Source organism: Lepidochelys kempii, chromosome 1 (assembly GCF_965140265.1).
Source record: "Lepidochelys kempii isolate rLepKem1 chromosome 1, rLepKem1.hap2, whole genome shotgun sequence".
NCBI classification, from domain to species: Eukaryota; Metazoa; Chordata; order Testudines; family Cheloniidae; genus Lepidochelys; species Lepidochelys kempii.
This window is the reverse complement of record NC_133256.1, coordinates 142143197-142171071: the sequence shown is the minus strand read 5'-3', so window position 1 is coordinate 142171071 and position 27875 is coordinate 142143197. Positions and strand designations below refer to the sequence as shown.

At 43.8% G+C, this 27875-nt stretch overlaps 2 protein-coding genes across 4 annotated transcripts in view; one reads left to right on the top strand and one right to left on the bottom strand.

Moving 5' to 3' along the window:
• ZFX (zinc finger protein X-linked) overlaps positions 1-26075 on the bottom strand; it is a 221199-nt gene extending 195124 nt beyond the window's left edge. The window contains exon 1 of the mRNA XM_073357499.1: positions 26066-26075. The gene's annotated coding sequence lies outside the window, so the exon portion shown is untranslated. The remainder of the gene's footprint in view (positions 1-26065) is intronic.
• Positions 1-27875, top strand: part of APOO (apolipoprotein O) — a 71831-nt gene that overhangs the window by 16607 nt on the left and 27349 nt on the right. For all 3 annotated transcript variants that reach the window (XM_073357623.1, XM_073357604.1, XM_073357613.1), the window contains 4 exons: positions 2728-2847; positions 12013-12067; positions 15299-15394; positions 18878-18969. In XM_073357623.1, coding sequence (XP_073213724.1) covers positions 2728-2847; positions 12013-12067; positions 15299-15394; positions 18878-18969 — 363 coding nt within the window. The remainder of the gene's footprint in view (positions 1-2727; positions 2848-12012; positions 12068-15298; positions 15395-18877; positions 18970-27875) is intronic.

Sequence of the window (27875 nt, the reverse complement as noted above, 5' to 3'; positions counted from 1 at the left end):
ACTGTTTTCCACGGACACATGTAACTGGTCAGAACAATACCCCGTGGAACCCTCTGTGCACCTGGTGCTAGTTTCTGGGCAGACTTCATTATGCCTTATTTCGAAGTGACCCCTTGTCTCTAACATTTGTCCTAACTGAAGGGTGCATTCACACATCAGTTTCAACAAGGTTTAACCCAGCTCATAACACTATACAGCAAACCTCAGTGTTCCTGAGAAACCATCAGTAGCTCTAATACTTTCAGATGTAACCAAAAGACATACTGGACAGTGTTTATTTTAAAATTAGTTATAGTTGCACAGGCTGTTCTGCTCCAGCCTGGAGTGCGGATCTTTCAAGTAAAGATTTGGCTACTGCCGCATGTTGCATTTACTTAAAAAGAATTATTAGATTGCAAAATGTTCCTAATTTTTTTAATGTCAAAAGTATTTGTCTTTCCTACAACTAAAAATGGCTTTTGAATTGTTGAAATTAAAAGGGCTTAAATAAAAGTAGTTTTGGGGTAAGACTAGGTATGAGAAATATCAACCTAAAAGGGAGCTTACTGGAAAGTATTATGAGGAACTGAATTTAAGATTTAGAATGAAATGACTGTCAAGCTGCTCATGTATTATGTCAGCAAATCTGCAATTCATGTTTCTTATTACTTTAGGAAAATAAGTGTTTTCATACGTTGTTTAAAAAGACTACTAATTACCATATATACTCGTTCATAAGCCGAATTTTTTTAGTAAAAAATGGAAGCATCAGAGAAGGGGGTCGGCTTATGAACGGGTATAGAGCGGGAGAGGTGGGACACAGCTCCCCCCCCCAACATTCGGGGCAAGGAGAGGCAGCACAGCCAGAAGGGAAGAGGCAGGGCCAGAGTCTCTCCGCTTCTGGCCACGCTGCTCTCCCCCCAGCCTCCAAAGTAGCTGCAGCTCTGGAGCTGGCAGGCTGCGGCCATGCCTCCTGGCCCTACCCGCCAGAGCACGTTGTGGCCTTGCCGCCCGGCCTGCCTGCCGGAGCATGCTGCAGCCACACCATGCAGCCCAACCCACCAGAGCAGGCTGTGGCCGCGCCTCCTGGCCCACCGGAGCATGCTGCAGCCGTGCCACCCGCCATAGCCCACCGGACCATGGTGCGGACTCGCCGCCTGGTCTGGCCTGCCAGAGACATCCTCCCCTGGTCTGCCCCAGCTAAGGTGGGAAGGGATGGGATGGGGAGAGGGTGGGGGTCCCGGGCGAGGGGTAGGGTCACATGGAGGGTGGTCACAGAGATTACTCCCCTGACCCCCAGCTTCTTCCCCTCCCCCCAGATTTCCCCACCAGTTGCTGTCCTGGCATGTCAGGGTAAGCAGCTGGCACTCCGGGACAGTTTGTTTACTTAGGTTTACCGCCGTGCGTGTGGACTCTTGAGGTAAACAAACCGTCTCTGCCCACCAGTGGCTTATCCTGATGGCTTGGGAGCCAAAGTTTGCCGACCCCTGAATTATAGGGTCGGCTTACGAATGGGTCATAAAAAATTTCCATTTTTACTTATCCATCTTGGGGGAGTCGTCTTATAAACGAACCGGCTTATGATGGAATATATACGGTATATTTAAAACAGCTACATGTATTTTCTCCCCTGCAGTCCAATAAACTGGTTGTAAATCTCTGCCAAAACTGCTGTAGCTCATATTTAAGAAAATAAACAAGACACGACAATAGCATGTAAAATAGAATGATATTAAGATATCAGTCTTCAGGTAGTGTGACAAGTTAACATTTTTTTAAAAAGGCTACTATCTAATGGCTCAGGCTGTGGGTCTTTCACGGAGGTCAGGAATTCTGTGACTTCCACAGTGGCTGGTGTGGCTGATCCCATGGCCTTCCAAGCAGTTGGGGTCCCAAGCAACTAGTCCCAAGCAATTGGTCCCAGGTGCTGCCCCGGAGCAATGGTCTGGGAGCAGCGGCACACCGGGCTGCCCCCCCGCCCAGAGGAGGAGCAACATCCACTGGAGCATCCCTTCCTCCCCAGCACCTAAGATTTAGTCATGGGTATTTTTAGTAAAAGTCAAGAACAGATCAGTGGCTGTGACTTTTTGGTTATTGCCATGACCTGTCCGTGACTTTTACTAAAAATACCCATGACTAAATCGTAGCCTTATTAATGACATTAGATGTGTCTTCATTATGTAAATACTACTTCTTTAGATGTCCCACCTATGTCATTCACAACAGTGTTGCTAATGCTGTCCATTACTACTGTAGGTGACAATTGCAACATCCAAGACCATAGTACAATTTTCTGTAAATCTCAAATTCTTTGCTAAGTAAAAAGTCCACCAAACTTAGTTTAAAAACTACTTTAAGTCTTTAATAATGGCTTGGATAAATATAGAAAATGACTGCTCTAAGATCTAGTACGCTTAATACAAATGCTGAGAACCAATATTGCTGGTTAAGTGTAGGAAACACGTCTCACAATTATGTATGTGTTTTTTGGGACCAAATGAGTCTGTTCTGTTTTTAGACCTGTATTGGATTAGCCATCAACTTGTTTGGCTGAACAAAGGAGCAATTAATAATGCTCTCCTCATGATGTGTAATTATTCATTAATTCACATAGAGTTCTCACAGCTTGACTGTATTTTTTATTATGTCTTGTCTTGTGCTAGCCACTGTTGAATTATACAGCTCCTGCTCTGATGACCTTCTTGTACAAGTCTACCTTTTTAACCTCTTGTTTGCAAATATTCACAGCTTTCACTCTACTCTTGTCCAACTCATGAGTCTAAATATGTGGAGGAACCACAAACACAATTGGAAGAGGGGATCTCATATCTGCGGCATTCTGTGGAGCCATATACAGCCTGGTGTCAGGTATAGCCGTTTTATCTTACGGAAGTACTGATATGTTTCCGTAGTTAAGGATGATTGAGGATTTTGCTTGTGACAGGACATTAAAACCTGTCTTGATCTGAATTTGTGAATTGCTTTTTTAAAAAAAGTAGAAGGACATCTCTGAGGGGTCTGAATATTTAAGAATATTTTAGTCATTAGGAAATGTTTCTGGAAAAAGAAATGGTTCTTTTTTTCTGCCATTGTGCATGGTATATTTCACCAAATCTTGTACCCCTTTTTTGGGGAAAAAAACCACACAAAAAAAACTTTAGAATCCTTTCCCCCAAACTTCTAAACTCAACCTTGATCTTCCTTGTCTGAGCTGCAAAAACCTCCCCCCTCCCACCCCAAATCTTAAGGGTTTTTTTTTTTTATTAAACAATTTCTCCTTACCTGAAAAATAGCAGAGTTACTATCAACCCCCAATTCCCCTTTCTTTGTGTAGGTTGTTGCCTTTTGTGGCAGTTAGCAGGAAAAGGGAGGGAGGAAATTAGATTACTGCAATGTACATAATAAATCGTATAATATAGAAATTGTATAACATGCAAAGCATTGTTGTTCTCTGTACGGATCATTTTCACCTAGATTTTCTGTTGTTCTCTCAAGTACAATGAAGTTATATACAATAAAAGTTAAAGGACTGAACAACAATATTAAAAAAGGAGGCCCTTCAGGCTTTTAAAGCTGTGGCACCGGTTGTGTTTTCCTACCAAAAACACAGCTCAAGGAAGGACAAAGGAAATATATTAAGTGTAACCGGTTCCCCACCCCACATGTCTCCCCTGCTACTTCAAACAAAAGAGGAGCAGCAGTCATTATTGCTAAGCATATACCATTCCATTTAGGAGACAAATACATAAAGACCACTCATTCAGACTCTCTTAAAGCAGTACCCAGACGTACCTTGACAAACAAAGAATCCTATGTTAGAAAGGAAGAGACGGATGACAACATAAGTAGAAAGACTCAGACATCTACATCAGACCAATCCCAGAAAGTAAACAAGTAATCAATTGAAGCCAGAGGTAAACGAGGCCTATTACAGGCTGAAAAGGCAGCCAGATTTACAATACAACTCTATCACAAAAAAGCAACAAAAGCAATTGGCTACTTGCTAAGAGGTTTAAAAAATACATAAGATAATAAATGCATGCCTCCAATCTGGAAGAATCCAAATGAACTAGAAACAGGTTTCAAGGACATAAAGACACTTGCAGATTTATATAGGAGACTCTGCATGGGGGCCATCTGTTCCTAAACAAACAAACGCGTCTCATGAAGCTTAATGCAAAGCTACCTGAAACAGATCGGACGAGGAGATTAAACCTGATGAAATTATATAAATTATTGAAGTTACTTGAAAGGGAGAACTCTCAAGGCCCTGAATGGTTTTCCCCCTAGATTTCTGCATATTTTTTAGAGCACAGCTGGCACAACCATTATAAGGGTCTTTTTCCTCTTTCAGTATTTTATTTAAGACCGCCAATGCCGGGTGAGATGCACAAATTGTAGTAATACCAAATTCTGGTAAAGACCTATTCTGTTGCATGTTATCAAGACCCATCTCTTTGATAAATCAAGACACTGAGATCTATTTGAAGCAAATAAACTTGGGGCGGGGGGGAATCTCCATTCCTCTATATAGGCAGTCCAGACCAGTTTTGTGTTAAATAGGCAGTTGACAGACAACATTCAGAGTTCTTGGCATTTTTTTTATCTGAATCAACCAAAGAACTCCACTTTTTATCATTAGATGCTGAAAAAGCTTTTGATAGTGAATTGGCAGTTTCTGAAGGGCACCTTAACCCTGGAGGCATTTGGCTTAGGCCCCAGATTTTGGATGATATTTGTTCTGTACTCATCCCAATGCCGCAACAGGAGTTAATGTACACGTATTGGAAAGATTTCCCCTTTTTAGGTGTGTATGCCAGAGATGTACCTTCCTGGCTCTTCTCTTCGCTATGGTTTTGAAGCTGTTTGCACAGGTAGAAATAATCCAAATGGATGGAATATATAGAGAACCCAGGGAGCATAATCTAACCTTCTATGTAGATCAGGCCAATGGGGGCTGTGGGAAGTGGCGCGGGCCAAGGGATGTGCTGGCTGCCCTTCCTGCAGCCCCCATTGGCATGGAGCGGCGAACTGCGGCCAGTGGGAGCCGCAATCGGCTGAACCTGCGGACGTGGCAGGTAAACAAACCGACCCGGCCTGCCTGGGGCTTTCCCTGAACAAGCAGCGGGCCAGCTTTGAGAACCACAGATGTAGATGATACATTGGCATTTGTGACAAACTCTTCTGAGACATTACCTGATGTGCGAGAGGAGATACTGAAATTGGGTAAAGTTTCAGGTTTTAAGGTAAACTACGATAACTCTGAACTTCTGGATGTTGACATGCACCCTGACCTGAAGGCGGGGATGGGGGAAAAAAGGGGGACGCACATATATGAATGGATGACCACGTCATTAAAATACACAGGAGTACATGTATTTAAAAAAAAAAGGCAGGATCTTTATAACAATTTCAACCCTCTGATTAAGAAATTCAAACAGATTTAGAAATTTGGTCAAACTCTGGAATCTCATAGCTAGGTAAAATTATGTTAATCATAATGAATATCTTTCCTCAAATCAATTTTTTTTCTTACAAATGTTGCCAATAATCATTCCGGGGAAACCTCTTCAAGATTAGCAATCCATGTAAAACAAGTGTATTTGGGGATACAAGAAGATAAGTCAAATAGGCTACCAAGATCTTGGCAAAAGCGGGGAGTGGTGCTTTCAAACATTAAACTGTATTTTTGTGCAAGAAATTTGGATCACTTTCAACCATAATAAATATGTGAGAGAGCAGGTATATTGTTCTACATTCTGACTCTTATGATCCTTGGGATAAAGGAAATCTCTAGGCTAAAACCAACATCCACCCTTTTTTGAGAGCAGCAATAGACTACGGGATAACAAAAAAAAACTAAGCCCTTATCCATAGCTGAAAACAATGAATTCAACTCTAATAAAATTCTGGGAAGCTACATGTCCTGGGAGCTTATTGATAATATGAGATTTGGTCAGGTATTCAGAGAAGCTACATTCAGATGGTTTGAAGAGCTTCAACAGCTTGCAGAAGAAGTTCTGCGGTATGAATATTTGCAACTGAGAGAGTTTTCAATCCATAATCTTCCAAAAACAATCATAAGCAAAAAAAATTGACAGATTTTGAAAAATTACTCATCGAACCTATGAAACACAAGCGTCTACTTTCCATCTTTAGATGAAGTTATTTTAAGTTGTCACTGTGATACTGGCAGACTGGGTGCTGGCTCTTGCCAAGGTTTTAGACCTCAGCCAAGCACTGACCAGTTCATTGCTGGAAGCCAGTCTGTTTCACCTGTGTTTAGTATGGTTAAGATGGGTATTGGATTTATAACAACGTGTTTAGACATTAACACATGCAACAATTTACAAGCATTTCATAATCTCACTTATAATTTCTTTATCACATAAGATAATATTTAAGTTTTTGGTTTGTAACTAAAAACTGTTTGCTCTAAAACTGTTCCCCCCCCCCCCCCCCCCCAGTCAGGAGGGACATCTCCTAACCATCAAGAAGGCCTATCAAAACTAAATGAGCCATTGTGAGACATGACAATATGAAGACTTTAATTGCCCTTTACTTCCAATGAAGAGGCTGCTTGCAAAAGGTCTTGTCCCATCAGCTTGAATTCTGGAAGAAGGAAATAAAAATAGCTGCCTGCTAAGAAATTTTTCATCTCTCTTTTGCTGTTTGAACTTCACTGAGTTAGAGCTACAAAACCAAAGCAGAGATCCCCAGGGTCAACTTGGGTTAGCCCTAAAAGACATTCAGAGCTGACAGATTGCTACATCTCTCACCTTTTAAAACCATGGACTGTAACTCATTTGTGTATATATGCTTGCCTGCTTTGACGTTATAATAACTCTCTCATTTCTTTTCTTAGTTAATAAATCCTTAGATAGCTTACTATAGAAGCTACAGGTGTTGTCTTTGGTGTGAGATCTAAGGTGCAAATTGACCAGGAGTTAGTAACTGGTCCTTTGGTAGAGGGAGTATCCTGAACATTATTGTTTGTTTTGATGTAAAAGTGATTGCCTGTCACTAAATCCAGTTTGTCTGGGTGGCAAGATAGACTGGAATGCCCGAGAGGAGTATCTTTTGACTCCATGGTAATATTGTTATAGTGCTTTAGGAGTTCACACTTGTTACTGGATTGGTGAAATCTAATTATAGAACATACAACCAGTTTGGATTGTCTGCCCTGCTTCTTGGCAGTCTTCCCTGAGTCATGAGCCACTACAGACAACATGATAATTTAAGTAGTCTTGGCAGGATTCATGTGCCACAAGTCAGTTTGTCTTATAGATCATAACCCAGCACTTTTGAAAGTGTAAACTTGATATTGAGAGTTTTTAAAGGTTAACAAATAGTCACAGAACATAAGCACGAGAGAATGATGGCAGAGCTGTGCATCAGGGAGTCTGAGGCAACCCAAGCAGCAGTCAAAGCCAATGAAGAGGCTGAGGAGAGAGCCCACCAAAGATGCATGGCTAATGAACAGTTCGAGAAGTTCCACATCTTTGGTGTGCTAACTAGAAGCTGAGGAGAGGGCACACCAGAAACAGATGGAAGCTTATGTATTACAGCTCAAAGTACTGGAGCACCACAAGGAGCATCCTCAGTCAGTGAGTACACCCCCCTCCCTGCCCATCAGCTCAAGGGAGTGGAGGTGGTCTGCCCTGAAGTTGGCTCTGACGGTTATGAGCCACTCCAAACTGGGTGACATCATCAGAGGAAGACCGCACATTCATAAAAACATGGAACATGGACTTGGGTATGGAAATGAAGAGCAAAGATTGGGAACATACATGGATCAGTGTGTCAGGAACCTGAGGGACCAATGGTACCTAACCTGTCTTAAAATCAAATGCGTCTGTGGTACAGGGATGGGCAAATGCTTGAGAGCATGTAATGAAACGGGTGTCTTCACAGATGATGTCCTGTCAAAAAATTAGGACATTTTTGGATAGAGATTGGGAACTCTACTAAGGAATGCTGGTTGCCAGCTGTCAGATAACTGGCATAATTGTGAAAATTCTGCACTGTCTGAAAGCCATAAAGAACTTTGACCCATCTCTTAACTGCAGCAAGTATCACAGTTGCAAGGTGGTAAAAGAGAAATCAATTAACTGGTTGCAAAAAGTATGGGAAATACTAGTATTGGAAAAGTTGACCCATCAAGTCAGAGTTCTGCAAGAAAGAGAAGAAATATACTCCCCTAAAAACGTGATGGAATGTCTGGGAAAGAATCATCCCCCCCACCAGATAATCTGAGAGACTGAGGACTTTCTTTGAATACTGAGGATGGGAGAAAGTGTTAGACTGCTGTCTTACTCGTTGAGCATTACCCTGTGTGTCAAACTTGCATATGTTTGTTCTTTGTGGAATTGTACAGTTATGAGTGTTTTTATAATTTATTGCATCTAATTTTTTTTAAAAATTTCATACAAAAAGCTTATTAAATTAATTGAAATGCCTTCAAGAACAAATTTAGAAAATTGTTTGAGATCCCAGGTTTGACGGGGGAAAAACCTGTTTGAGAGAGAGATATCAAACAACCCCCACTTCCCAATTTAGAAATACACAGATAAAAGTGAGTGTTCTCTGTCAGAACATGGCCCCAGTCCTCCTCTCTGAGTAGGCACCAGTTCATTACAATAGTATTGAAAAGCTGAATCCCATGTGCTTCTAAACTTCTTTGGTCTGGATAGTGACTGATCATTCTTCCTAGCCCATGTCACTCAAGCATGTGTCAGACACCCTTCTTGGCAATGGGACCCTGCAATCTGGCTGTGTAGACCGCAGAACCAGTGCCACAGCCCTCTGGAGCTCCCTGTTGTTTTAACATGTTCACCAGCTGTCACTGTGCCTCAGTGGGTCACAACTGAAAATACCAGATTCAGGACAAAATGCGAAGAAATAGGGCAAACGCACCCCAAAACTGGTGGTTATTCTTCCATAAGATATACCTAGCCAGCAACAAAAGTAAACTTTGGCTAACAAGAAGTCAGAAATGCAGTCTCCTTAGGTATCCCAGTCCTTGTATCGCTATCCAGACACCAGGCTTAATGATGAGTGGTTATTGAAAACCAATTTAATCAAACAAAGGGGTCTTCTGATCCCAAAGGACCAGGTCAATATATAACTCAGATCTTACCCAATAATCACGCTGTTGCCAATCCTTTAGTATCTAATGTCTAAAGGTTTATTTATAAGAGAAAAGAAAGAGGTGAGAGTTAAAATGGTCAAAGGAATCAAATACATACAATAATTGCAAAGTTCTTGGATCAGGTTTGTAGCAGTGATGGAATAAACTGCTGTCTTAAGTCTCTGGTTGCTTCCAAAAGATTGGAATGTCCTGAGTCCCTTGGTTAGAATGATCCCATTAATATAAGTTCCAGCACACCCCTCAGCCCACACCACTTCCCGCAGCCCCCATTGGCCTGGAGTGGCAAACCGCAGCCGGTGGGAGTTGCGATCAGCCGAACATGTGGATGTGACAGGTAAACAAACTGGCCCGGCCCGCCAGGGGACTTACCCTGCTGGGCCACATGCCGAAGGTTGCCGGTCTCTGCTCTAAGCTATGCCTGTCCCCCTCATGGGTTCTGGGTAGAGTCTCATTCAAAGTCATTGGTCTTCTGGTAGCAAATCTTTGTTTCACTAGGGTACAGCCATTCAATGTCAATGTCCCTTGATTCCTCTGTCACAGCTTGCTAGACAGCCTGTCCACTGAGTTGTCAAATCCCTGTTACAAAATGGATGCACAACAATGCCACGCTAAAGGTGGCAATCAAAATGGAGATTGAAATGCATACCCTTTCCAAAATAAAATGGGTTTTCCAATTTGACACTGAGATAATCCCTGATGTGTCATACCCGTTACTGTGGTATTTGGGCTTCCATGTTAACTGGGATCTGAAAGGCTTTCTGCTTATGGCTGTTTAGATGCAGGGTCTGACCTCTTTAAATTCCTGTGTTCTGTTGGTTGCCTGGAACAACCAGTGTAAACATCATGCTGGGAGTGGAACTTCAGAGAGGTTCCAGAACCTGTCTGGAAGTTCAGTTGGACTGACTGAGAGTATTTACTGTTCTGTACTGTAAAACTCTGTGGTCTGTTAATCTCCTACCCTGCCTTATTTTTGTTTACATAGTAATAATTTGTATAGTATGACACACCTTGAAGTCTTTTAAACTGCGATTTGAGGACTTCACTAGCTCAGACATAAGTTAGGGGTTTGTTACAGGAGTTGGTGGGTGAGATTCCGTGGCCTGCGTTGTGCAGGAGGTCAGACTAGATGATCATAATTGTCCCTTCTGACCTTAAAGTCTATGATTCTATGGTGCGGTATGTATTGCCCACTTCTTCATGACTGATAGCTTTCCTGTCTGCAATATCACCATACTGTGGTGTTTTTAACAGACATAGTTGACACAGTAGGCGACGAAGATTTATGCAAGATTTATGGACTTGATTTAGACTTTGATCTCAAGGAGAGTTTTTCTCCCATTGTGTTACAGAAAGTAGCATTTTGGGGGGGGGCTCTTTCAGATGATATTTAAAAATTGTTTTAATCCCAGAAAAATATGAAAACCACTTTTGAGTAGATTCATATACCATTTTATGCCTTTGATAATTGTTAACTGTTAGAAAAATTGTTTAAAAGGCTACTTTAACTATTCAAAGCTGTAAAACAGAGCATCATACTCTGCATGACAGAAGTTCAGGCTTTTATTAACATGCTATAAAATCTTTAGACCTTGCTCTTTTGTACCAGCTGATAGCATAACCAACTCTGATTTATTTATGCTTAAATCCACCCCGTGTGAACTCTTTCTCCGTGGTAGATTTTGTTTGTTGTTACTGCTGCAAATAAAGAAATAAGAGTCCTAAAGATATTGTTCCCTTCCCCAGTATACTAATTTAGTGCTTTCATTTCCTTGTACCCGAAATTTAGGGTGTAAAATTATTTAAGTGGTATTGCAAGATTGTTCCCTACATCTTAACTCTATGCATGTGTGTATTACTTATTGATTTGTTTACCTCTCTGGTGGTAGTTTTGTGCAGTATCTCCCTGTAAATATTAAGATGTTCTACTTCTGTCAAGGCAGGCTTCAGTGTATTTGTAAGATTAAGTTTCTCAGTAGCTGAAGAATAAGAGCAGTGTGAATTCTTGCTTCATGAGCTGAGTGCTTCCAGTACAGGAGAAGTCTTGAAGTTATTCCTGCAGTTGGGACAACTATCAGTAGCTTCAGCACTGAGCCTCTGGACTAATTCATTTTTTTCATGAATTAAATTGGTGTGCGTGTGTGTTTAACCCTCATACCCTCCAAGAATACTGGTATACCGATTTGTCATAATCTAGTCTGGCGAAAGGGAAAATAGTTGCATACAAAATCAGTAATGTGTCTCCATGGATCACTAGCAATGAGTTACTGTATAGCTATATGGCCGCCTTCTTCTGTGATAACTCATTTATTTTGTAATGCATGGATATGCCAAGATACCTGAGCATGGTGTGGTAGGAGAGCAGCTGCATAATTCCTTAATTTCTGCTCTATGATCAGGAGTTTGGTGTAGTGCTAACTTTTGTCGTCTCTTAATTTTTGAGGCAGTGGACACCATCTTCATTCAGAATTTACAGTTGAAAATATTCCTTGCTGTGTTTAATGTCAAGTGTAAAACTAGGCAAACAGAACTGGGAGTGGAGAAGGGAACGGGAGAAGAGGACAGAAGGGAAGAGGTCTTGGTAGCATGGATAAAATCAGAACTGCACAAATGTACCAGAGAAGTCCCTTTAGTTTTCCAAATACTCTATGCTGACTGTGAGATCGTTCAGTTTTGGCAGAAAACAATGCTTAATTTTGTTTGCTGATTTGATCCTGAATAAAAAGACCTGCAAGCATATTTAACAGTCTCGAACATACAAGGCTGTTGTGCCTGAATTGACATGGAATGTATAAAACTAATGTTGTTGCTCTTCATCAGGTTATTAATCAAGTTACTTCTGTTTTGCTACTGTATATTTAATCATCTTTTTTTTTTTTTTTAAGGCTCTTTACACTAAAGCTATGCCCAAAGTAGAAAGAACTGTTGAACGTGGTAAAGGTAAATCAGCTTACATTTTTCTTTACTAATAGGTGAGGTGCTTGATGGAGAAAAATTATGATGCATGGCTATGGTTACATGTGCCTTCTCTTAGCTCAAAGCTCCCTTAAGCATTGTTCAGCACATTGTGTGAGTAAAGGAACTTCAAATTTTTCTGCTATTTATGCTATGGATTTATTGGATTTCTTTTGTTGAGCATCATGGTATTATGCTTTTGATAATTAAAAGCATAGTCCTGTGTCTGTCGTAAACAGTGCAAGAGTAAGGCTGGTCTACACCAAAAACTTAAGCAACATAGCTGGGTTGAGCTAGGGGTGTAAAAAAAATTAACAACCCTGAGAGATGTAGTTAAACTGACCAAAGCCACAGTATACACACAGCTAGGTCATTCTTACCCCTTTCTCTCTAGGGGGTGGATTAACTACAGCAGTGGAAAAACCACTTCTGTCTCTGTAGCAAGTGACTACATTATGGCACTATACAGGCAGACCTGCAGCATCCATCGTGTGGACAGGCTCTAAGTAATGGGACCACGTAAAGAACATCCACGGTATCAGTTAAAGGAGCATCTAGGATAATTGGACCAGGCAGGGAACAAGATGCTATCTGTTCATGGGCAGCCAATGCAAATCACTCTGTGAAAATAGTAGAATCTACAGAGAGCTTTATTTGGCCTTACCTGTGTCATTCAAGATTAGCTGGCCAAAATCTGACCTCTCCAATCTCACTATGGGGTTGCCTGGGTTGGTGGGACATGGGAGAAGACAGAAACCACTCACACTTTGGCAGTGTTCTCAAATTAATCTGAGCTGACTGTTTTAAATTCAATTACTGAATCTGCACATTTCTCATCTCTCTCTAAACTAAACTATCCCAATCTTATGAACATCTACATAGGGAATTCTTTTTATATTTCTGATCTTTCTCATCACCTCTTTGTAGATTACTTTCTATTTCTGCTATATCTTTGAGATAGGGTGACCAAAACGGACCTCAGTGAGGCACCACATGGGCATAGGGATCTGCTCGCGCAGTGTAGGGGCACAAGAAAGGATGTAATAGCTTTTAGATCATTCGTTATTTTGCACCTGAATTAGCCTTTCTTATTTACCAGTTCTTGTACTACAAACACAATTTAACTGAACATCTTCTTGAACAGCCACAAACACATAAAAGGAAATACCTTTTACACACTGTCCCAAATAACCCTTGGGAGCTTATGGCATCAAGATTATTTTGAGGCCAAGAATTAATAAAAGGATAACATATTTATATGGATATTGATTACATCCACCCTTGAATCAGGTAAATTGATAAAGTTAGAGATATAACATTTCTGTTTTCAGAGCACAGATGTATTACTAACTAGTGATACTAGATAGAAACTTCCTCTAAAGGCAGTTTATTCCATAATTATAAATTTCTTGCATCTCCTGAAGCATCTGGGACTGGCCACTGTTAGAAACAGGATGCTGGACTGTTGCTCTAGTCTTGGTAATTCCTATGTTACAATGCAAGAAAAAGAATCACCTTTTAAATTACCTTAATTCTGAGGCCTGGTGCAGCAAGGGATTATCTAAGTTTATATACATGCATAAGTCGGGGGGCAGGGGAGGATGGGACATCTTTTTATGTTAAAAGAACAGGAGTACTTGTGGCACCTTAGAGACTAACAAATTTATTTGAGCATAAGCTTTCATGGGCTACAGCCCACTTCATCGGCTGTATGAAAAGGAAAATACTGTAGGATGATTTTATATACACAGAGACCATGAAACAATGGGTGTTACCATGCACACTATAACGAGAGTGATCAGTTAAGGTGAGCTATTACCAGCAGGGGAGAGAGAAAATCTTTTGTAGTGATGATCAAGATGGGCCATTTCCAGCAGTTGTTGTATACTTTTAATGGCAAATTAAAATAATTGTTTGGATTTCATTTTTAACTGAAACTGTGTGAATGAGGAAGTAAAATAAATGCACAGTTGTCTTCCTGGTTTTGTCAGCTGACTAAAACAAAGCATAACATGACAAAACCACAAGAGGTTTTGTATCAGACAGCAAACAGCAGGAAACTCAGCTAATGGGGAAATGAAATTGCATGCATAACCAGGTGGCAACAGGATATAAATGTAACTGTTTTGTAAATACCAACACTATTGATGCAACTGATGAGAGCCTAATAAACTAAAGTTGAGCTATGGACTCATTTCCCTCCCTCCAAATTACACTAGTTTCTGAAAACATTTTTTGTGTAGTAGACTCATTTTAAAAATCGTTCTACAATGCTGATGTTCTGTTAAGTGTGTGGCAGGAGGTCAAGGGGCGGGGAGCCCCTTCTTGCTTAATAAATGAGTGCCTTCCAATACTTACTAGTGTTAGTTATTAGTATGAAGCACTTGAATAATGATAGTCTTTGGAAATTTTAGTAAAACTGCTTTCTGTTTTCTGAAACTTAAATATCTGTTCAGACTGGAAATAGTGAAATTCTGTTTTCTCTCACATTCTCTCACACATGCATGTGCACACACACACACCTTGTTAAAAAGTGTGTATGTATGTAATATATATTCTTTAAATTAAATTTTGAAAATTTATTTAGAAGTATTACTCTAGCAAACTCTAAAAATACAAGATTTTTACATGCGCTTTCCTGAAATGGATTGACTCTAAAGATTTTTTTTTTTTTTCCCTTCTCCACACCTATCTTTCTATTGTATTGGGAAATAAGGACTTTAACAGAATCAAGAGGTAGCTAGAACCATTAGATTGTGACATTCTGCAAAATGACTCTGCTTCTACTGCAGGAAGCCCACAGCTTTGATGGTATATAGAACTCATAATTGTGCCAGTCAGTCTGTCACCTAAAACACCCTTACAAAAGCAGTCTGAAAAAGCGAAATGCTGCGATGAACAGATCCTCTTTTCCAAAGGCAAATGATAACGTGTAACAGTCGGCATGAAAATATGTGCCTCCTAGAACTTTCAAGAAACAATAATGTTTCAATTAATGTCCCCCACATAAATGAAGCAACAGTCTGCCAGTGAATCAACAAGTAGTTCATATATGTGTCAATAGAGAAGATTGCAGAAGTTTTAATTTTTTTGCCACTAGAGCCAAATGACAGTTAAAATAGTGTTTTGTAACACTTGCTGGTATGTGTTAGTGGTTCATTTTCATCATAAGGTCTTTCGATTACATAGATGCATTGTGGTCTGATTTCATTTTAGAAAGTTGTGAATTTCTCAAAAATCCCCCGCCAGGATTTTACCCAAGGCTTGGTGTGATTGGTTTTGCTGGAATTGTTGGACTCTCTCTTTCTAGAGGTAGGTGCTCTTTTCAAATGGCTTATTTTATGATGTTGGGGTAAATCATTTAACATCCAATAAAAATGAATACCTCTTTAACTACAATATGTGCAATTAAATCAGGACTCAGAAATGTATCTTGCTGCACATTATTTCTGCTACAAAAGTTTTTTTTTATATTGTTTAATTTCAGTGTTTATGGATTCTGTTGGTTACAGAAACTTGGTCTATAAAAGACACCAATACTGAATGGCGCTTATAGTAATTAATATGATGAAATCTAATAGGAACACTGGAATTGCAATTTATCAACCAAATTGAATGCTAAAGCATTCAGTTTATAAAAATAATCTTTTTCTTGATTTAATTGCACTACCCCTGACAGTCCCAGTCTCAGTGTGGTGGCGTGTTGTTTGAAGGGGGAAAAAAAAAAAAGTAATTTTTAGTTAATGATGTAAGGGAAATCGGATGCATTTCTTAATAACTTGTTTGCAGACTTTTTTTGTCATAACTATTCAGTTAATTTAAACATGACATTTGAATATTATAACTGTGAAGATTCTGCTTTGTAGTAATTTAGCAGATAATGCTCTCTGAAGTGTGCATCATTCAGTTTACGAAGACAGTTACCGATAAGCAGCTATTTCTTTACAGTTTACTTAATGAAATTAAGTAGACTATCCAATTATGAACTAATTGGATTAAAGGGATGCTGCCAATTCCTCTGCTAGTTTTCTTCAAAATTATTTTTAATTAGTTTTTGTGCTCCTCTCTTTGTTTTGAAAGGGCCTTTGGGTGGACCTGCAAGCTACATAATCAAATATGTTCATGCACCCACTCCCTCTCCCACCTGCTTTTGCTGTTTGGGCTCACACCTGCCTCGGCTTGCTGCTTGTTCTTTCAGTTTCAGCTCTGATAATGCTATTACACATAGTGAACACCCTTCTCCAGACCCTGTAGCTATCAACAAACAATGAAGCTGACTGTCGGTCTGTAAAGTAAGCCAACTGAAAAAAAGAGAGGTTTTTTTCCTTTCATCTTTATCACACACAAGGAGTTAATTTTAACAACAGTAGGCAAAAAAACCCCAAACCTTTTGTTTTGAAATTTGTTGACTGTGTCCCTTTAATTGGCAAGTTAACTGACAAAGCAAGGTTCTTGAATTTTATTGTGGTCGCATCTCTACGCAGAGCTGACCTAGAAGTAAGTTACAGTGTAATGTAACATATTTATTCATATTTTATAGTGTAGAAATATAACATTTAATTACATTGTTTAAAAAAACAGTATATTTGTGCTTTGTTAGGAAAGGGAATTTGAAATACAGTAGAACCTCAGACTCATGAACACCTCAAAAATGGAGGTTTTTCATAACTCTGAAATGTTTATAGCTCAGAACAAAACGTTACGGTTCTTTCAAAAGTTTACAACTAAACATTGACTTAGTATAGCTTTGAAACTTTACTGTGCAGAAGAAGAATGCTGCTTTTAACCATCTTAGTACAAATGAAACAAGCACAGAGAGTTTCCTTGCCTTGTCAAATCTTTTTTTTTAAACTTAATTTTTTTCATAGTTTACATTTAACACAGTACTGTACTGTATTTGCTTCTTTTTTCTTCTTTGTTTTGGTCTCTGCTGCAGCCTGCTTATGTACTTCCAGTCCAAATTAGGGGTGTGGTTGACCAATCAGTTTGTAACTCTGGTGTTCAGAACTCTGAGGTTCTATGTTTGCTCATTTTTGTAGAAGTTCTTAATATGTGACACTGTTTAACTGTCTCTGTGGTGAATCGTTATGTTGATATGGATGAATGCTGTAACTTGATAGGAAATATTGTTGATAATGGTTTGTACAGCCAAATAGTGTTTTTTATTAACACAATCAGAGACGAGCAGTCATTTTGAACAAACTCACATGTTCTTTGAACAAACTGGAAGTGAGTAACTGGCCATTTAGAAACTGGAAGTGATGTGTGACTATAGCAGACAAATGTATTAACACTTATCCAATTAAATTTGTTTTGATTATTCTCTGGCAGTGAACAAACATATTGCTTAGCACTCGTGATGTTATTTAAATGAGAACATTGCCAAATCATGACTGTAGATGTTTTTCTTAAAGTTCCAACTTCAGAAGTCGTGATTACTTGAGAATCTATTTTCGTTTAAAAAAAAAAAAGAAATGCATGGCCTTTGGGTACCCTAAAGGCTTAAGAACTGGAAGATAAATAAAAAGAACCCACAATTTTATCTTTTTAACCCCATCTTATGATTTCGGGGTGGGCCTGATTTGAAATGCAAGTCGCTTATTCACAATACAAAAATCAAAGCACTTTATTTTCACATCTGAGCTTGAAATGTCAAAAAGCTAGTTTACAATGAGTTTTAACTCTGAAGTATATAATGAGTAAGGCTATGTTTTAGTCACGGGTATTTTTAGTAAAAGTCATGGACAGGTCACTGGCAGTAAACAAAAATTCGTGGCCCGTGACCTGTCCATGACTTTTACTATATACTCCTAACTAAAACTTGGCCGGGGTGCTGGAGAGGGTGGGCGGGGGGACTGGGACCCCTGCTGGGGGTGGGGGGCAGGCAATGGCACACAGCCGAGACCCCTGCTGGTGGGGGGGTGTGTGTGTGAGGGGGGCTGGCAGGCTCCCTACTGGGCTCCAACCGACGTGTCCCTCCAGCTCCTAAGGGATGGGCGGGCTAGGGGGCTCTGATTGCTGCTCCTGTCACAGGCACCAGCTACGCAGCTCCTATTGGCCGGGAACCACATGGTGTGGGGAGTGCACGGAGCCCCCTGGCCCATCCGCCTAGGAGTTGCAGGGACATGCCGGTGTGAGCAGGGGAGTCCCCCATGTAAGCGCCACCCCAACCGCCTGCCCAGCCCCTCCCACACACCCAAACTGCTGCTGGCCCAGGGGTTGCCCGGCTCAGGCAGTCCCTGAGCCAGCACCAGGCACTGCAGAAGTCACGGAATCAGGGACCTCCGTGACAGACATGCAGCCTTAATAATGAGTCCAACAGGAAGAAAACCTATATCACAAATGTACATGTGGTAGAACTATTTTATGGTAGCTGGCAAAGGCTGATCTCTGTTATGGAACATGCCTCCTGCTTGATATGATATCTTAGCATATTAGAAGCATTTACATTCATTTCATGAACAGAAGTTTATATAATTCTCATAGCAATATTTCTTAACCAAAACCTTCACTTTAAATTTTTTATTCCACTGGATTTTTTTGAATCCCCACGTCAGATTTAGTTATGAGGTAGTTTTCACTGAAAGATTCTGTTTAAAAATTACTTCTCAAAAGAGTGAAAAATTAGTATATCAGTACTAGTACATCTTAGGCAAGTAGTTTAAACTAAACAGTTACTGATGTGGTAAATTCTAATGTACCGAATGAATGATTATATATAAAAAGTACAGTAACACTATCCAAGTTTCTGGAGAACGTGTACTCTAACAGAAAATATTTTCTTCCATGGAACAGGTTCAAAAATAAAGAGGTTGGTGTATCCAGTGGGCTTCATGGGGATTGGTGCTTCGCTATATTATCCTCAACAAGCTGTTGCTATTGCAAAGGTCAGTGATTACACTTTTAGGTGTGGGAAAACCCTCTTACTTCCTGTCACTTATTTCTTCATAACTTCAAATTAGTCAGTAAACCATTTTTTATTTAAGGGTTGTCAGCAGGCTTGGCCTTCTTACAATGAAGGCAGATACATTTGTTCTCCCAATGAGCTTGCAGTTTAAATTGGACATAAACTGGATGACTTGATTTAAATTACTGATTTAAGCAAGAAACTTGATTTAAATAATCAATTTTAATTATGTTTTGCGTTTGTATTGTTTACTTTCCAAAAGAAAAGTTGATTCTCATTGGTTGGTAACTATTAAAACATGTTTGCAAATAAATATAGTATTTATACTAAATTTGGTGCTTCTTTTTGTTCACTGATGGGATACACTGCATCTCTACGCATTTTATTCTTCTTCGAGCGCTTGCTCATGTCAATTCCATTTTAGGTGTGTGCGTACCCACATGCACAGTTGTCAGAGATTTCTGCCTTAGCAGTATCCGTAGGGCCAGCTGTGGCGCCCACTGGAGTGGCGCTCCCATGTGGCGATATATCAGGCGCTGCCGGCCCTGCGTCCTCTTCAGTTCCTTCTTACTGCCTGTGACAGTTGACTGCACCACCTTGTCTTGCTTCGCAAGAGCAGCAGCGGATATCCATTGGCTGGTTTAGTGGTTGTTGTACATAGTTTTATAGATAGTTACTTGATAGTGTTAGTTAGTCAAGAAAGTCCCAGTGGGGACTTTCCCCTGAGCGGGGCATGGCCTATTCCCCCAGCTTCAAGATGTGTGTCATGCAGCAGGCCGACGCCTTAAGTGTCTGGGTGAAGGCCATAGGAAAAACATCTGTAAGAACTTTCGCCCACAGACCCAAACAGAGCAGGATATCTGCTTGAGAGTGTTATTGATGGAGGCGGTTCTCCGTCCAGCGTTGGAACCCTCCACCGCAGCACCCACGGCCAGCACTTTGGCCTCGGCAGACACCTCCGGCGATGGCTTCGACACAGCACTGTTCCGTTTTGCCTGCGCTGAAGAAGAGGCTGAAGAAAAGAAGCACCAAAGGAGAGAGGGGCCTCAGGCAAAGGACCTCCTGTCAAGTCATGCGCCCGCTATGCGGAGTCATGGGGGTACTGCAGAAGTCAGACCCACCTGCCCTTCCAGGGACCTGCCATCCGCCCCAGGCAGCGGCAGGGGTTCCGAGCCAGTTATGAGGCCTTCAGTGCCCTAAGCAGTCCCAGCAGCTAAGGAGCAAGGCTGACCGGCTCCACAGGTGCCACGCCAGGTGACCAACATGGCTCTGCTTGTGGCACCAAACGGGAGAGCCACTGGGGTGGCTGCAGCATAGACTGGCGTAGCACCACAGGTCGCTGGATCGCAGGCACAAGTCCCGTCGCTGTAGCCTCAAGACCTGGCACTGCAGCTTGCCGGCCGGAAGGCCTAGATGTCCATCGAGATCCCCTCCTACTAGGCAAGGGACTCTGGACTCATGGGGTCACTCCCCATACCACTGGTACCGATCACCATCTGGCCATAGGTTGCCTAGACGCTGAACACCCTCTCCCAGAAGGTATGCTTGTCGTCAGTCTCCATCCTGGAGGGCTTGTTCAGGATCTCGGCGTCGTTCGCCTTGGCCCCGGTACCGTTCCTCCAGCAGGCGGCGCTACTCTTCCCCCCCTCCCCCCATATCAATTGCATACCAGGGTCAGTAGGCAGACTCAGGCCTCAACGGTCCATTGGAGGAACAGTGGTCAGGGTCAGACCACGATTTTAGCACGTCACCGAGACAGGGTGACTTGGCTCCGACGCAGGAGACCGAGGAGGCTCCAGCCACAGTGCCGATGCAAGAGGGGCCGTGCTGCCCCGCAGTGATCATACTGGAACCTGTGGGGGGTGCCAGTAATGCTGGTCCAGTACTCTCAGCCCTCAGACCCATCCTCGACCTGCGTTGCCTCAACAAGTCACTCCAGAAGTTGAAGTTGTGCATGGTCTCCCTGGCCTCCATCATCCCCCTCCCTGGATCCAAGAGTCTGGTACACCGCCCTTGATTTACTTCCATATTTCCATCTTCCCAGGGCACTGGTGCTTCCTCCACTTCATATTAGGCAGGTGCCATTTCCAGCTCACAGAGTTGGCCTTTGGTCTCGCATCGGCCCCAAGAGCATTCACAAGATTCATAGCGCCAGTAGCTGCTTACCTGAGATGTTGGGGTTGCGTGTCCACATATACCCGTACTTCAACGACTGGTTGATAAGGAGCCGGTCTCTGGATCAGGTGCAGAGACATCTTGACCTGGTATGTTCCATCTGTCATGACCTGGGGTTGATGATACACGAGAAAAAGTCAACCTTAACACCAGTACAATGCACAGAATTCATTAGAGTAGTTCTTGACTCCACTCGGACCAGGGCCTTCCTCCCTGAGACTCGGTCCCAGGACGTGACAGACCTCATGGCAGGCCTCCGGGCCCACCCTCTCACCACCACCTACACATGCCTGAGGCTGTTGGGCCACGTGGCAGTATATGCTTATGTAGCTGGCGTTGGTCCATATCCTGAACCGGCACAGCATGGACTGGGTGATCAGGATCCTGGACAGCAAACTGTGGTCCCTCATCTGGTGGCAGGACCCCACGTCAGTGTTGGAAGGAGTTCCCTTTATGGCCCCAACCTCGTCAGTGACCCTTGTCTCCAACGCCTCGGACCTGGGCTGCGGAGCCCACCTGGGTGCTCTTAGCAATCAAGATCATTGGTCCAGTCATGATCGTTCCCTGCATATCAATGTCAGGGAACTCAGGGTGGTTTGACTGGCCTGCCAAGCCTTTCCATCTCATATACAAAACAGGGTGGTTCAGGTCTTGACAGACAACATGGCTATGGTCTTGTATATCAACAGGCAGGGCGGAGCCAGGTAATCTGCCCTTTGCCAGGAAGCCCTCTGGCTCTGGGACTTCCGTCTACAGCACAACATCCATCTCATGACCTCTCCCCCTCCAGGGTCCAAGAACACTTTGGCAGATCGCCTCAGCAGGACATTCTCATCTTGTCACATGTGGTCCCTTCATCCGGTGGTGGTCTGTTCCATCTTCCGCAGGCTGGGAACTCCCCAGGTGGACTTGTTCACGTCCAGGCAGAAGTGCCACATCTTCTGCTCAATTGGGGGCATGGACAGAGGATCCCTGTCGGATGTCTTCCGGCTCCTGTGGTCGGGGGCTCTGATGTACACCTTCCCTCCGGTGCCGTTGCAACCCAGGGTTCTCATGAAAATCAAACAGGAGAGGGCGAGGGTCATCCTCACAGCGCCAGCGTGGCCATGCCAACACTGGTTCAGCACTCTGCTGGACCTCTCAGTGGCGAACCCGTTCCAGCTACTGCTCAGTTCGGACCTGTTGTCCCAGAACCACAGCAGTCTTCTGCACCCCAACGTGGCGGCATTACATCTGATGGCCTGGCTGCTGCATGGCTAAACACACAGGAGCAGCAGTGCTCAGCTGAGGTTCAGCACATTCTGTTGGGAAGTAGAAAGCCCTCCACCAGAGCGATCTACCTGGTAATTGGAAACAGTTCACCTGCTGGATTGCAGACAGAGGTGTTCGTTTCAAGTGGGCTTCTCTGTAGCTTATTCTAGACTGTATCTTATATCTCAAGCTCCTGGGCTTGTCCCTCTCATCAATCAAGGTCCATCTGGCGGCCATCTCGGCCTTCCACCCGCCGTTTGAGGGCAGGTCAGTTTTTGCTCAGGATATCACAGCCAGATTCCTTAAGGGCCTAGAGTGCCTCTACCTGCACATCAGGGACCCTGTCCCTCCATGGGACTTGAATCTGGTGCTGTTGTAGCTTGCGGGTCCTCCCTTCAATCCACCAATAAGACCTCAGTTCTCCATGGGAACACAGTTTAATCTTAATACAACTCATGAAGCCTCCTCTTAAGTCCATGGCAGATAGTTTTGTTTCATTGATCTGTTAAGGCCACTTTTACGGTAGCCATTTTTTAGCCAGACAAGAGCAAGTCACCTGCCCTCATGGCAGACCCCTTCATCCTCTGTCCTTTATAGAGGTCAAGTTGTTCTTAGGCCTCACCGCAGATTTCTTCCCAGAGTAGTTTCTGAATGTTCTATTAATCAAGCCATTAACTTGCTGGTTTTCTCTCCTAGACCTCATGCCCATAAAGGGAATCTAAATTACATACCTTAAGCACTGAGAGCTTTAGTTTACTTTCTTAATAGGAGCTAGAGTATTTCAGAAGTCCCTAATATATCCTATGTTGACAGCCCTAAAATCTTCCTATTTCCTCAGTCTTTATCTAGGTGGGTTAGAAGAGGGATATTATCTAGGTGGATACACATGGAATCATAGAATATCAGAGTTGGAAGGGACCTCTGGAGGTCATCTAGTCCAACCCCCTGCTCAGAGCAGGACCAATCCCAACTTAAATTATCCCAGCCAGGGCTTTGTCAAGCCTGACCTTAAAAACTTCTAAGGAAGGGGATTCCACTACCTCCCTAGGTAATGCATTCCAGTGTTTCACCACCCTCCTAGTGAAAAAGTTTTTCCTAATATCCAACCTAAATCTCTCCCACTGCAACTTGAGACCATTACTGCTTGTCCTGTCATCTGCTATCACTGAGAATAGTCTAGATCCATCCTCTTTGGATCCACCTTTCAGGTAGTTGAAAGCAGCTATCAAATCCCCCCTCATTCTTCTCTTCTGCAGACTAAACAATCCCAGTTCCCTCAGCCTCTCCTCATAAGTCATGTGTTCCAGTCCCCTAATCATTTTTGTTGCCCTCCGCTAGACTCTCTCTCCAATTTCTCCACATCTTTCTTGTAGTGTGGAGCCCAAAACTGGACACAGTACTCCAGATGAGGCCTCACCAATGTCGAATAGAGGGGAACGATCACGTCCCTCAGTCTGCTGGTAATGCCCCTACTTATACACCCCAAAATGCCATTGGCCTTCTTGGCAACAAGGGCACACTGTTGACTCATATCCAGCTTCTCGTCCACTGTCACCCCTAGGTCCTTCTCTGCAGAACTGCTGCCTAGCCATTCGGCCCCTAGTCTGTAGCGGTGCATTGGATTCTTCTGTCCTAAGTGCAGGACTCTGCACTTGTCCTTGTTGAACCTCATCAGATTTCTTTTGGCCCAATCCTCCAATTTGTCTAGGTCCCTCTGTATCCTATCCCTGCCCTCCAGCATATCTACCACTCCTCCCAGTTTAGTGTCATCTGCAAACTTGCTGAGGTGCAATCCACACAATCCTCCAGATCATTAATGAAGATATTGAACAAAACCGGCTCCAGGACCGACCCTTGGGGCACTCCGCTAGATACCGGCTGCCAACTAGACATGGATCCATTGATCACTACCCGTTGAGCCCGACAATCTAGCCAACTTTCTACCCACCTTGTTGTGCATCCATCCAGCCCATACTTCTTTAACTTGCTGACAAGAATGCTGTGGGAGACCATGTCAAAAGCTTTGTTAAAGTCGAGGAATAAGACGTCCACTGCTTTCCCTTCATCCACAGAACTAGTTATCTCATCATAGAAGGCAATTAGGTTAGTCAGGCATGACTTTCCCTTGGTGAATCCATGCTGACTGTTCCTGATCACTTTCCTCTCCTCTAAGTGCTTCAGAATTAATTCCTTGAGGACATCCTCCATGATTTTTCCAGGGACTGAGGTGAGGCTGACCGGGATCCTCCTTCTTCCCTTTTTTAAAGATTGGCACTACATTAGCCTTTTTCCAGTCTTCCAGGACTTCCCCAGATCGCCATGAGTTTTCAAAGATAATGGCCAATGGCTCTGCAATCACATCCGCCAATTCCTTTAGCACTCTCAGATGCAACGCATCCGGCCTCATGGACTTGTGCACGTCCAGCTTTTCTAAATAGTCCTGAACCACTTCTTCCTTCACAGAGGGCTGGCCACCTCCTCCCCATGCTATGCTGCCCGGCGCAGCAGTCTGGGAGCTGACTTTGTTCGTGAAGATAGAGGCAAAAAAAACCATTGAGTACATTAGCTTTTTCCACATCCTCTGTCACGAGGTTGCCTCCCTCATTCAGTAAGGAGCCCACACTTTCCTTGGCTTTCTTCTTGTTGCCAGCATACAGAAGAGGGTTATTGGATTACATCTGTTCTACTGCAGTAAGACCACAATCATCTCATTGTAGATGTAGCTACTTTTTTAGTATGCCTCAGACATGTTACTATGTAAGGCTGCCACATGATGCTGTAGTCCACTGTTTCTCAAATGTGGCCACCAGGGGGTTTCCCTGCGGCCACAGCAGTTTTCTGGGCAGTGTGTGTGTTGTGGGGGGAAGCACCAGCCCCTCCCTTTCGTCCCTGTTGCTCCTGCTGCCTCTCTGGAGACACAGGTGCAGGGGTGTGCAGGTTTGTATACTTTTTATGGTGCCCAGAACAGATCTGCACACCTGCCTTGTAAGCTGATATATATTTTAAAAAATAATGTAAAAATGTGAGGGCTCTGGGGTGGGGCTGGTGATGAGGGGTTCACGATGCAGGAGGGCACTCAGGGCTGGGGCAGAGGGTTAGGGTGTGAAAGGGGCTCAGGGCTATGGCAGAGGGTTGGGGGTGTGGGGGGGTGCAGGCTCTGGGGTGGGGCAGGGCTGGGGCCACAGAGGAGGAGTCCCCCCAGCTGGCAGCAGCGAGCTCCGGGGTTGGGTCCCCCCCGTCCCTACTGGCAGTACACTCACCTCGCACCACTGTCACTGCACGTGCTCCTAGGGCCCCTCTCAGGTCCAGGAAGCCCCCTTGCCTCCCCTGTGGTGGGGGGCTGCCATCATGTGTGCGTCTCCTCCCCTGCTGCCGCCCCTCACTGCAGGTGGGGCTGCCTCTTGCCCAGCATGGGGCAGGAGAGGTAACTGCGGGCAGGGGGGTGGCCCTGTGTTGACCGGGAAAGGGAAGGGTCCAAGGTGGAAGGGCAGGGTCGGGGTCAGCCTGCCCTGGCACTAGTGGATGGGGGGCATAGGACTCTGTGGCAGCAGTTGATGCCAGGAGCCAACAGAGCAGGAGTGCAGCGCAGAGCTGCTGGGGGCAGCCACCAGCTTGAGGCAGGGACGCTCCGGGGGACATTCGGGGGAGGTGTGCGGGGCCGGGGGAGAGACCTGGTCCCAAACATTGATGGAGCCGGGCCCTGAATATTGCTGGAGCCCGGGCACCACGGGCCCATATAACTCGCTGCCCCTGCACAGATGGGACACACAACACTTAAGGAGCAAGGTGAGGTGGTGAGGAAGCGAGCAGCGAGGCGAGCAGTGGGTGAGGGGCGGGGTTAGGAGGCAAGAGGTGAGTGGCAGGGGGGCCATGGCGGAGGAGTAAGGAGGTGAGCAGCGAGCCAGCAGCAGGGTGACAAGGGGGGTAGGAGGGTCTGGCTATGAGTGGGGGAGTGAGGAGGTGAACCAGCAAGTGGGAGTTCTCGCAGCGGGCATGGAGATATCTGTGGCAAGGGAGTGAGGAGGTGAGCAGCAGGTGGGGGAGTGAGGAGGGACACGAGAGGCGGGCAGGGGGTGAGCAGTGAGCGTATGGGCACCCGGTGGAGCCCCCTTTGGGGAGGCTAGCCCCTGACTTCACCCCCCGGCAGCCGGAGCCCCTTGCACCTGGAGCCACAAGCAAGAAACCTGAGCACACCCCCCCCCATCCCCCTGTGACCAGAGGAGCCCCCAGTCTGGCTGAAGCCCTGAGACATGCCCCACCATGTGCCTGGAGGAGCCCAGAGCTCCCTGTCACCTACTGGGAGGAGCCCCAGGCCAGCTGCAAGTGCAGCTGTACATCCTCTTCCCTTCCTTCCCCTCCCCAGACCCAAGCCACCCAGGTATGTTTTTCATTATTGTTTGGACTTCTGTTATGTCAAAGCTTTTTTTAAATTTACTTCAGAATTGTTGTACAAACAACCCTTTTCCCAAAAAAGCAAAAGAAACAATAATAAAAAAGACAAGAACGTGCAAAGCACCTTATTTGTGTTTCTATTCTGTTAGGTCCAGTAAAGAATAGAGATAACTGTGCATGATTTTCATTATTGAGTCTGCAAAAGAACAACTCCTCAAACCTTAAAAAAATAAATTACAATGATTTGATTGTATATATGTGCATATTACTTTATTGACTTTAGGAAAAATAAATAATTTTAGGAAAAAGTGTCAGTGTGGCCACCAGCAAGAGTTGGTGGCCGCACTCTGAGGCCACCAAAAAATTTGCAAGAACCCTTGCCTAGTCATATCTTTACAAAACACTATTGCCTAGATCTGGCATCTAGATCATGTGCTGAGTTCAGTAGGCTAGCACTCCAGTCCTTAGTCTGTCATGTGAGTGCCCCATATCAAGTCATGAGGCACTGATTGCCAAACCATCCCCTGGGTGTGACTATGTAGAAGACACCCAAAGAAGTGGAAGTTACTCACTTGTAACCAGACATCTTCGAGATGGACTCTGCATATTCACACTCCCTCCATCCTCTTTCCCATCATCTTTGGAGTTGTGTAAAATCCTTACGCTGAGAAAGCAGGAGGAAGGAATGGAGGTGGCAAGGAGCAGCTCTCCCCCTCTGAACGCTGAGGAGAGAGGTCGGAGAGGCAGATGAGTACTCTAACAGGCACTGCTACAAGAAGATATCACTATCCAGACTGCACCAAACAGCACATCCCATGAGTGTGAATATGCAGAGTCCATTTCAAAGCACTTGAGTTGCAAGTAACCACTTCTGCAGTGTATTGTGTTGGGAGAGGGAGTTGGGATTTTACTTCCTCCTTTCCATCTGTTCCTGCTCCAACCCTCATGTCTGAAACAGCCCTCTTGCTCACCTCCCATTTCTGTGTTTCCCTTCCTCATTTTAGGCGTTGGATTGAGTTTGAGAGGGTTTACATCATGAAGAGATTTTAAAAAAGTAAATATCTAGCT